Source organism: Triticum urartu, chromosome 7 (assembly GCF_003073215.2).
Source record: "Triticum urartu cultivar G1812 chromosome 7, Tu2.1, whole genome shotgun sequence".
In the NCBI taxonomy this organism is placed as follows: domain Eukaryota; kingdom Viridiplantae; phylum Streptophyta; class Magnoliopsida; order Poales; family Poaceae; genus Triticum; species Triticum urartu.
In genome coordinates, this window is record NC_053028.1 from 554,700,337 (window position 1) to 554,711,949 (window position 11,613).

The window sequence follows — 11,613 nt, forward strand, 5'->3', positions numbered from 1 at the left end:
GACGCGTACCTTCCGGCCATTTCGTCGAACACCTCGCTTGCGGGGGGAGCGGCACTGTTGAATGGCATCGCCGGAGCACCTCCTTGCGGGGGGATGGAGTGAGACGATGAAGAAGGTGGCTTCTTTGTAGCCGGAATCTTCCTCCGCTTTAAGCCCGCGACCTTGCCGACCTTCTCCGCCGCCGGCCGGGATCGCATTGTCGCGTTGGCGCCCGAGCGCAGGCCATCGCGGCGGGGGCAGTCCCCCTGCACGACCACGTTGCTCTGCCGCTTGCGGGCAGGCGCGGCGTTTGCTTGGGCGACGGCGGCAGGGCCAACATGGCCGGCGACGAGATCCGCCCGTGGGGAAGGAGCGTGCGCGACCTCGATGGTGACGGGGGACAGCATGGGGTCGTCCATGGCGGCGAGGGACGGCCGCGGAGGAAGCACTGGAGCGTGCGGAGGCTGGGCAATGGTGGCAGAGGGTGGGGCGAGCAGGAAAGGGCGCGCGGAAATGTCCCTCCCGCCAAATCTCGCTGCAGATAGGAGTTGAGCTCAGGTTGGCCTCCCAGCCCGTGAAAATAGAGGTTGAGGGAGAAGATTTGCCGCGCCCCGCAAAAATATTTGTGGGCCAAGGCAGGATGCGGTGTCTGATCGGGCATGTTTTCCCGCCCCGACCCACAATTTGGCAGTTATTTTGCGGGCCGGGGCGGGATGCGGGGTCTGCAAGAGTTGCTCTTAACGGGTTGAAGCCTATCACCCGTGCAATTCAGCCCTCCCTTCTCTACAATTGTTCTTTTGTGGTTTTATTTGTTAATCCTCTGTTTTTTTTTCTTTGTTAGTCAATCTTTTTTGTGCGTGGGGGTATTTTTGGGATGTTGGGTGAGTGTAAATATATACACACAAATACAATAAAATATAATTGGAAATTGCACTATTGTATGATTATTCTTGCATACTAGAAGTGTAATTTCAGTACAAAGTTTTTCTTCATTTTATTTCTTCTTAAAGGGTAATACCAATGCCACTAATTCATTGTTTCTTATAATACTTCATTATTTTAATGTTATTTTAGTTGGTATTTACTTTATTTCTTATTTAAGGACAATATCAAAGCCACTAATTCATTCCGTCTTACGAAACTTCCTTTTTGCAAAAAAAATCACTATTATATGCTTATCCTTGCATATTTTTAAAAAGTGGATTTTTTGTGTACATTTTGTCATTGTTTGTTTTAGATTTTTTTTCATTTTATTTCTTCTTAAAGGGTAATACTAATGTCACTAATTCATTCTTTCTTAATAAACCTTATTATTTTTATTTTGTTTTAGTTTTTATTTTGTTTCTTCCTAAAGGGTAATATCAAAGCCACTAATTAATTACTTTTAGAAAACTTCATTATTTGATTATGTTCTAGTTTTCATTTCATTTTCTTTCTTCTTTAGTGGAAATAGCAATGCCACTAATTCATTCCTTCTTATGATATTATTTTTGTGAGAAAATTCCACTATTATATGCTTATTTTTGCATATTATAAAAAACACAATTTCTGTGTAAATAGTGTACTAATTTTGTCAGTATTTATTTTACTACTTTTTATTTTCTTTCTTCTTAAAAGGTAATGCCAATGTCACTAATTCAGTGTTTCTTAGAAAACTTCATTATTTTGATTTCGTTTTAGTTCTTATTTCATTTTCTTTTTTCTCAAAGGGTAATAGCAAAGCCATCAATTCGTTATTTCTTAGAAAAATCCATCATTTAGACTTATTTTTAGTTTTATTTCTTATTTGATGTTAATACCAATTTCACTAATTCATTCCTTCATAGGAAACTTCTTTTAAAAAGACACTATTATATGCTTATTCTGGCATATTATACTAAAGCAATATTTATTTATATATAGTGTGCAAATTTTTTCATTATTTATTTTATTTCTTCTTAAAAGGTACTCCCTCCATTCCTAAATATAAGTTTTTAGAGATTTCAAATAGACACCACATACAGATGTATATAGACATATTTTAGAGTGTAGATTTACTCATTTTTCTCCGTATGTAGTCACTTGTTGAAATCTCTAAAAAGACCATATTAAGGAACGGAGGGAGTAATATCAATGTCATTAATTCATTATTTCTTGGAAAACTTCATTATTTTGATTTTTTAGTCTTTATTTACTTTTGTTTCTTCTCAAAGGTTAAGAACAAAGCTACTAATTCATGCTTTCTCAGAAAAATTCATTCTTTAGATTTAGTTTTAGTTCTTATTTCATTTTCTTTCTTCTTTAATGGTAATTTTTTTCTCGAATACTTCTTTAATGGTAATAGCAATTCCACTAATTCATTCGAAACTTTATTTTTTAAATCTATTGTTACATGCTTATTCTTGCATATTATTGAAAAGAGCAATTTTCATGTAAATTGTGTGCCAATTTTTTATCATTTATTTTAATTTACTTTCTTCTTAAAGGTAATATCAAATTCACTAATTCATTCCTTGGAAAACCTCATTATTTTGATTTTGATTAATTTTTATTTCTTCTTTTAAGGATAATACCAATGCCACTAATTCATTTGATTACATTTTTATAATATTTTTCTTTTTAAGAGTAATATCAATGCCACTAATGCAACCCTTCTTACAAAACTTATATTTTGCAAAAATTGCACTATTATATGTTTATTCTTGCATATTGTTAGAAGACGCAATTTGTTTGTCAATTATGTGCAAATTTTGTCAATATTTGTTTATTTTTTAGTTTTTGTCTTCTTAAAGGGCAATAGGAATGTCACCAATTCATTCTTCGTGAGAAAACTTTACTTTTTGTTTTTCTTTATCATTGTTCATTTATTTTCATTTTTGTGTTGTGTCTTACTAAGTATCGTTCAGTTTCGGTTATGTTATCAAACCAAGCCTATGTATCTACTGGGCTTCTGTTTTGTTTTAATATTTGGTTTTGTTAAGTGATGCTCAAGTATAGACGTAAGCACTCTATAGTATGTGTGTAAGTTATACCAGAGTGCGAAAATTACACTATTCAATACTTATTCTTTGTGATATTAAAAAATGTGTAATTTTAGTGCAAAGTTGTGTGCAAGATTTATTTCTTAAAGGCTAATTCTAATGCCACTAATTCATTTTTCTTAGGAAACTTCATTGTTTTGATTTTTTTGTAATTCATTTCTTCTTTAAGGGTAATACCAATTTCACGAATTCATTCCTTCTTATAAAACTTCCTTTTGTGGAAATTCCATTATTATATGTTTAATCTTGCATAATCCACAATTTATGTGTAAGTTGTATGCAAACTTTTTTTATTTTCTTTCTTCTTAAAGGGTAATACCAATGCCTTTAATTCTTTCTTGCTTAAAAAGTTTATTTTTTATTTTTGTACATTTTTTTCTTTTCTCTTACTAGGTATCAAGTCAATTTTTGTTATGTTTTGAACTAAACCCAAGTATCTGGTGGGTTTTTTCTTTGGTCGCATATAGGGTCGGCTGCTCTTCTAAAATAAATTGACCGAGACAAAATTTGGTGCAAGTTAATTTTAATTTGGATGCACGCTCATTTGTTTATTGGATGTGGCAAAATCGGACTTATCGCAAGTATTAGAATTTTGTGTGATTGCCCTTTTTATTCTTCTGGTTATCGGTTAACTGGTTTGTATTGTTTCCTCGGTCCAAGACCTATCGAGTTAACGGGTTTCTATTTGTGCTAAATCTTGCGCTACGAACTTAAAATGGAATTTATATGTCATCAGGATTGTAATATTTGATTTTTACGCAAAATAGGAGTATGTTTTACCACGCCAAAAAAAGAGACTAGCCTCCTTTTTTTTCTTTCTTTTTTCCAATCAGACTAGTCTCCATATGGTTCGGTTACAGTGCTTTCGTGCACACCAATGGCGGCAGTTGTCCCTGTAACCGCCCTCCATGGAGCAGATCAACCGAAACCGCCCACGCGAATTACGAGCGGCAAGTAAGACAGAGTCCTCCCGCCTTAACCCCTCACTCACACCGCCTCCACTCCTCTCCCCTCCTTTATAGCCAGCTTCCTCCCCGATCGAGCCTCCTGTCCGCACCGATCGACACCCCCTCCCGTCCGTGCCCATGGCCATGGAGACCGGCACGGCAGCGGCCGCTGAGCCCACACGCCGGCTTCTCCTCCCACTCGCGGTCTCTTTCCTCCTCTGCGCGCTCGCCGCCGGGACGAAGCCGCCGCCGCCGTCGTCGTCGTACATCGTGTACCTCGGCGCCCACTCCCATCGCGCCGGCGTCTCGGCGGAGGAGGCGTCCACGCTGGCCACCGAGTCGCACTACGACCTCCTCGGCTCCGTCCTGGGCGAGTAAGTGCACTCCATGCATGTGCATTGTGCAGTCATGAAATGTGTGTCACGGCTGACCGATCGACGCGTGCGTACGTGCAGCCGGGAGAAGGCGCGCGACGCCATCTTCTACTCCTACACCAAGAGCATCAACGGCTTCGCCGCCGTCCTCGAGCCCGCCGTCGCCGCCGCGATCGCCAGTGAGCCAATCGTCCTCCTGCATGCGTAAATGTTTTGTGTCGTGTTGTATTCGCGCCGGACAGAAGTTCAGATCCCGGCGTGTCGATGTGTTTCAGAGCGCCCCGGCGTGGTGTCGGTGTTCCCGAACCGCGGCGTGAGGATGCAGACGACGAGGTCGTGGGAGTTCATGGGGCTCGAGAAGGCCGGCGTCGTCCCGCAGTGGTCGGCGTGGGAGGTGGCCAGGTACGGCGGGGACACCATCATCGGGAACCTCGACTCCGGCGTGTGGCCCGAGTCCCTGAGCTTCAACGACGGCGAGATGGGGCCCATCCCGGACACCTGGAAGGGGATCTGCCAGAACGAGCACGACCCCAAGTTCAAATGCAACAGGTACGTACGTACGTACGTAGCCTCATCGTCTACGGATTATTATTTCAGCTGCGGTATCTTGTTCTGATTCTGTATGCGCATGCAGCAAGCTCATCGGCGCGCGCTACTTCAACAAGGGGTACGCGAAGGAGGCGGGCCACCCGCCCGCCGACAGGCTGAACACGCCGCGGGACGACGTCGGCCACGGCTCGCACACGCTGGCCACGGCGGGCGGCTCCCAGGTGAACGGCGCCGCCGCCTTCGGCTACGGCAACGGCACGGCCAGGGGCGGCTCCCCGCGCGCGCGCGTGGCGGCGTACCGCGTCTGCTTCAACCCGCCCGTGAACGACGTGGAGTGCTTCGACGCCGACATCCTGGCCGCCTTCGAGGCCGCCATCGCCGACGGGGTGCACGTCATCACGGCGTCCGTGGGCGGCGAGCAGAAGGACTTCTTCGAGGACACGGTGGCCATCGGGTCGCTCCACGCCACCAAGGCCGGCATCACCGTCGTCTGCTCCGCCACCAACAACGGCCCGGACTTCGGCACCGTCAGCAACCTCGCGCCGTGGGTGATCACCGTCGCCGCCAGCACCACCGACAGGGCCTTCCCGGGCTACCTCGTCTTCAACCGCACCAGGGTGGAAGGGCAGAGCCTGTCGGAGGCGTCGCTCCGCACTAAAAGCTTCTACCCCCTGATCATCGCCACCGACGCCGTCGCCCCCGGTAGGACGGTCGAGGACGCGTAAGCACCCACACCGACGTCCGAGCTCCATCATCAGTTCATCACAACAGCCTTGTCTTGAGGTAGAGGTCGCTCATTTGCGCGCTGCAGTCAGGTGTGCATGCTGGACTCCCTGGACGCGGCCAAGGTGACGGGGAAGATCGTGGTGTGCTGCGTGAGAGGAGGCGTCCGCAGGATGGAGAAGGGCGAGGCCGTGCGCCGAGCCGGAGGGGTCGGGATGGTCCTCGTCAACGACGAGGAAGGCGGGAGCAACGTCATCGCCGACGCGCACGTTCTCCCGGCCCTGCACATCAACTACACCGACGGGCTCGCGCTCTTGGCCTACATCAAGTCCACCCCGTAAGCCACTCCTCGATCCGGTTACTGAGCTGTTGTTCTGCTGGGTTATTGAGTGGATTAATTTGTGCTCGTGTCAAGGTCTCCTCCTTCCGGTTTCATCTCCAAGGCGACGACGATCGTCGGCGCGAGGCCGGCGCCGGTCATGGCCTCCTTCTCGTCGGTGGGGCCAAACGTCCTCAACCCGGAGATCCTAAAGGTGGCCTGATTTTGCGCATCGATCATAAGCGCGGTCTCTTTTCATTTTGTATCCAAGTGAACAACTTGATGTGAACTCTTTCTCTGGGGTGGCAGCCGGACGTGACCGCGCCGGGAGTGGCCATCATCGCGCCGTGGAGCGGCATGGCGTCGCCCTCGGACCGGCCCTGGGACGAGCGCCGCGTCGACTTCACCATCCAGTCCGGCACGTCCATGTCGTGCCCGCACGTAGCCGGCATCGCCGGCCTCGTCAAGACCCTCCACCCCGACTGGAGCCCCGCCGCCATCAAGTCGGCCATCATGACCACCGGTGAGCTCCAACGTCGCATCAACAGCTGTGTGCCTGCGCTGCCACGACGAGCTGTTCACCAGACTCATTGGGTTGTTGCCTGGTGCATGCAGCGACGGACCTAGACATGGAGCAGCGGCCGATCCTGAACCCCTTCCTGCAGCCGGCGACGCCCTTCAGCTACGGCTCCGGCCACGTCTTCCCGGCGCGCGCGCTGGACCCGGGCCTCGTCTACGACGCCTCGTACCGCGACTACCTCAACTTCTTCTGCGCGCTCGGGTACGACGCGACGGCGATGGGCAGGTTCAACGAGACGCGCTACGCGTGCCCGGCCCCTCCCGTCGCCGTGCGGGACCTCAACTACCCGTCCATCACGCTGCCGGACCTCGCCGGCCTGACGACGGTGCGGCGCAGGGTCAGGAACGTGGGCGCGCCGAGGAGCACGTACACGGCCGCCGTCGTCCGGGAGCCGGAGGGGGTGCAGGTGAACGTGACGCCGGCCACGCTGGCGTTCGCGGCCGTCGGCGAGGAGAAGGAGTTCCAGGTGAGCTTCGTGGCGAGGGTCCCCTTCGTGCCGGCGCCCAAGGGCGCCGGAGGGTACGGGTTCGGCGCCATTGTCTGGTCCGACGGGCCCGGGAACCACCGGGTGCGGACTCCTCTCGCCATCAGGAGGCGCAAGCTGTAGTGGGTGGGATCAGGGTTAGGAGGTCGCGAGATTTTTTGTTTGGGATTGATTACGTAGGGTTTTATTAGGCGGTGGTGAGCAGCACGTAGCGAGAGGATGAATTAGATTGGCGGTGAATCTGGTCGTTAGGGGATAATATAAGCTTTGGCAGTTTTGTAACCATCGATTGAATAACAACGAGATGATGGGAAATGAGATCTTATTAATTTTGTGATTTTCTGGCGCATTTTTTCCTTTTTAGACAAGCATTTCTCGGGTGCGTGGGCTATATGTAAGTTGCCTGAATTTTAAATTTGGGTCAGTCGATTCGGGTGAGAAGAGGAGGTGAAGCTTTGAGGTCGAATCGGGAGTCCAAATTAGTGCAGTACTAGTAATTATGAATTGATTGTGCAGCATAATCATATTATAAGCATCATTTCTTTTATGTGAGAATGATGGCAATTTAAACCTCGTAATACACCCAGACAATTAATGCACTACTATATGTCCTTCGAAAACCCTGAACATTTATCATAACTTCCTCTATATATTAGAAATCTTCCTGAAAAGTTTCATGATTTTTGGATGGACAAAACTCCCCACACAAAATTAACTCTAAGATAAACTAATTGGTAGATTAAAGGTCTGTTAAATTGTTGAACTTTTTTTCTTAGTAAAATATCTTGAGAACTAGTAGCTACCCTTCCAATAATATTAGGAAGCTATAATAAAATATTAATTAATATTTTGGAAATTAAAATAATAAACCTGGAGTTCAAACCTCTATTAAAATCAAAAGCAATTTATATATATATATATATATATATATATATATATATATATATATATATCAGGGCCACCAAACCATCTAATATATGTCAATCAAAGAAAGTTAATGTCAAAATTTATTTCTTTCATGATTAGAAAATAAGGTGCATAATATTTTGGCCTGCATAACCGCCCCCGTGCGACCTGCAAACACATTTTGCAGGTCGGCAAAATGCGGGGTCTGCTAGAGTTGCTCTTATGGCCCAAAACAAACCCCTTTTTACAAAAAAGAAAAAAATATAAAAATTGCCCAAACTCTGTGTAAAAAAATAAAATATTAACAAAAAGACCATATGCAATAACTATTTTGCGATGTAGTGTACAAAAAGCGTTAAAATGGTCAAAATCTTGCCTTGTGTGATAAATAACACAAAAATGATCAAAAAATTGCCATGGCAAAATGCATACTCCAAGTGTGTGAAAAGTAACACAAAAATGATCAAAAAAATTGCCACGGGAAAATGCATATTCTAAAAAATGCTGTGTTATTTTTATCAATTTTGTCATACCTTTATGAGATAAGAAATTTGGCATGAATGTGAAATAATACAAAAAATTGATTAAAAATGTCCACGGCAAAATGCATGTTCAATTTTGCCACGCCCTTGTAGCCGTATGAACGGCAGCACAAATCTTTGCCCGCGTCATCTTGCCACGTCGGCTATTCCCCGCTTCTCTCCATCCCATGCGCCCCGCGTCTGCCCACCTTCTCACTCTGCTTTTCTTCACCCTCTGTTCACCGCCCCATCCAGAGGAGCGATGGACTGTGGCGGCGATGACCGTGAATAGGACCCGCAGCGGGGATGGACGCGCGCGCCGCGAAGGAGCGCGCGATGGGGAGGAGCCGCGGTGGGGAGAAGCCGCGTCGGGGATGTGCCGCGGTGGTGTGGAGCCGCGGTGGTGACGGTGAAGAGGAGCCACAACGGAGTTGTGTGTGTGTGCGCAACGGGAGAGGAGCCGTTGTTGAGGAGCTGCCCATGAAGCTCGATCTCGACCGCGGGAGAGGGGGGGGGCGGCAGGTCGACGCGCCGCCACTCCCTTCACGCGTCCGGCACGGATCCCCGCAGCCAGCCCATGCCCCCACCGCTGCCTCTGCCCCCATCCTTCCTAACCACACACTTAGCTCATCGCACAAAATCAAATCGCTAACGGGTGGTCCATACAACACGGTAAACAGTGGTCGGTTTTTTCTTGTTTTGGGAACGTTCTAGAATGTTCCTTTTGTTGGGGAACGTTGCAGAAAACAAAAAAAATTCCTACGTTTTCACCAAGATCCATCTATGAGTTCATCTAGCAACGAGTGATCGGATGCATGTACATACCTTTGTAGATCGTGAGCGGAAGCGTTCAAAGAACGGGGATGAGGGAGTCGTACTCGTCGTGATCCAAATCACCGCAGATCCTAGCGCCGAACGGATGGCACCTCCGTGTTCAACACACGTACGGTCAGCGTGACGTCTCCTCCTTCTTGATCCAGCAAGGGGGAAGGAGAGGTTGATGAAGATCCAGCAGCATGACGGCGTGGTGGTGGATGCAGCAGTCACCGCAGCAGGGCTTCGCCGAGCTTCTGCGAGAGGGAGAGGTGTAGCAGGGGAGAGGGAGGCGCCAAGGCTTGAGTTGTTGCTGCCCTCCCCCCTTTATATAGGCCCCCTAGGGGGGTGCTCCGGCCCTAGGAGATGGGATCTCCTAGGGGGGGCGGCGGCCAAGGGGGTGGAGTAACCCCCAAGGCAAGTGGAGGCGCCCCCTCCCGTAGGGTTCCCAACCCTAGGCGCATAGGGCCCAAGGGGGGGACGCACCAGCCCACTATGGGCTGGTTCCCCTCCCCACTTCAGCCCATGGGGCCCTCCGGGATGGGTGGCCCCACTCGGTGGACCCCCGGGACCCATCCGGTGGTCCCGGTACAATACTGGTGACCCCGAAACTTTCCCGATGGCCGAAACTACACTTTCTATATATAATTATTCACCTCCGGACCATTCCGGAACTTCTCGTGACGTCCAGGATCTCATGCGCGACTCCGAACAACTTTCGGATTACTGCATACTCATATCTATACGACCCTAGCATCACCGAACCTTAAGTGTGTAGACCCTACGGGTTCGGGAGACAAGCAGACATGACCGAGACGACTCTCTGGTCAATAACCAACAGCGGGATCTGGATACCCATGTTGGCTCCCACATACTCCTCGATGATCTCATCGGATGAACCACGATGTCGAGGACCTAATCAATCCCGTACTCAATTCCCTTTGTCAATCGGTACGTTACTTGCCCGAGACTCGATCGTCGGTATCCCAATACCTCGTTCAGTCTCGTTACCGGCAAGTCACTTTACTCGTACCGTAATGCATGATCCCGTGATCAACCACTTGATCACATTGAGCTCATTATGATGATGCATTATCGAGTGGGCCCAGAGATACCTCTTCGTCATACGGAGTGACAAATCCCAGTCTCGATTCGTGCCAACCCAATAGACACTTTCGGAGATACCTGTAATGTACCTTTATAGTCACCCAGTTACGTTGTGACGTTTGGCACACCCAAGGCACTCCTACGGCATCCGGGAGTTGCACAATCTCATGGTCTAAGGAAATGATACTTGACATCCAGAAAAGCTACAGCAAACGAACTACACGATCTTTGTGCTATGCTTAGGTTTGGGTCTTGTCTATCACATCATTCTCCTAATGATGTGATCCCGTTATCAATGACATCCCCATGTCCATAGCCAGGAAACCATGACTATCTGTTGATCAACGAGCTAGTCAACTAGAGGCTCACTAGGGACACATTGTGGTCTATGTATTCACACATGTATTACGATTTCCGGATAATACAATTATAGCATGAATAATAGACAATTATCATGAACAAGGAAATATAATAATCATTTTATTATTTCCTCTAGGGCATATTTCCAACACCTTTGTCTGGTTTTTACGTTCTTTTTATTTTCTATTTACGGGATTCTGTAGGTTTTTTCTAGGACAGGTATTGTTCAGTTTTTTTATTCACATAATTTTTAAAACGGGTGAATAATATTCAAAATTTTCAGATTTTTTATAAATTCATGAACAGTTTTTTAAAATGCGTGAACATTTTCCAAAGTTATGAACCATTTTTAGAACAAGCGAACCGTTTCCAAATTAGTGATTTTTTTCAAATCTGTGAACCTTTTCAAATCCATGAACGTTTTCTAAATCCATGAAGTTTTTTCAAACTCGCAAACTTCTCTCAAATTTTATGAATCTTTTTTATAGTCGTGCACTTTTTTTAATTTGGTGAAATCCACAGAATTTTCAAATCCTTGAACGTTTTCAGATCTGTGAACATTTTGAACTCATGATTTTTTTCTCAAATTCATGAACTTTTTTTCCAACTACATGAAACTTTTTTCAATTTCGTGAAGTCCACCAACTTTTTCAAATGCAAGAATGGTTTTCAAATCTATGAACTTTTTTCAAACTCATGAATTGTTTACAAATTCTTGAACTATTTTCAAATTAGTATTTTTTAGATCCATGTTTTCCCTAAAGTCAACAGCCAAGCGGGCACGAACCAACGTGCGGTTGAATGGTTAGGTGAACAGTGGAATCTCAGGCTCTCAGCCTACCAGGATTCAAATCCTAGTGCTCGTATTTATCTTGGATTTATTTTAGGATTTTCGACGAATCCGTTTAGTGAGAGGAGACCTTTTCGTCGA

The 11,613-nt window shown here is 46.8% G+C and overlaps 1 protein-coding gene across 1 annotated transcript; it reads left to right on the forward strand.

Annotated features, from left to right (window-relative positions):
- Positions 1-4,061: 4,061 nt before the first annotated feature.
- On the forward strand, positions 4,062-7,283 carry LOC125524076 (subtilisin-like protease SBT5.3). Its single transcript, XM_048689147.1, has 8 exons — positions 4,062-4,320; positions 4,402-4,499; positions 4,596-4,869; positions 4,955-5,590; positions 5,681-5,929; positions 6,008-6,125; positions 6,221-6,434; positions 6,527-7,283. Exons 1-8 carry the CDS (start codon positions 4,085-4,087, stop codon positions 7,096-7,098), a joined length of 2,397 nt encoding a protein of 798 aa, XP_048545104.1. The 5' UTR covers positions 4,062-4,084; the 3' UTR covers positions 7,099-7,283.
- The last annotated feature ends 4,330 nt before the right edge of the window (positions 7,284-11,613 follow it).

Coding starts and splice junctions, on each gene's coding strand:
- LOC125524076 (XM_048689147.1), top strand. CDS start 4,085: ATGGCCATGGAGACCGGCACGGCAGCGGCCGCTGAGCCCACACGCCGG. Junction 4,870..4,954: donor CCCAAGTTCAAATGCAACAG/GTACGTACGTAC, acceptor ATGCGCATGCAG/CAAGCTCATCGGCGCGCGCT. Junction 5,591..5,680: donor GGTAGGACGGTCGAGGACGC/GTAAGCACCCAC, acceptor TGCGCGCTGCAG/TCAGGTGTGCATGCTGGACT.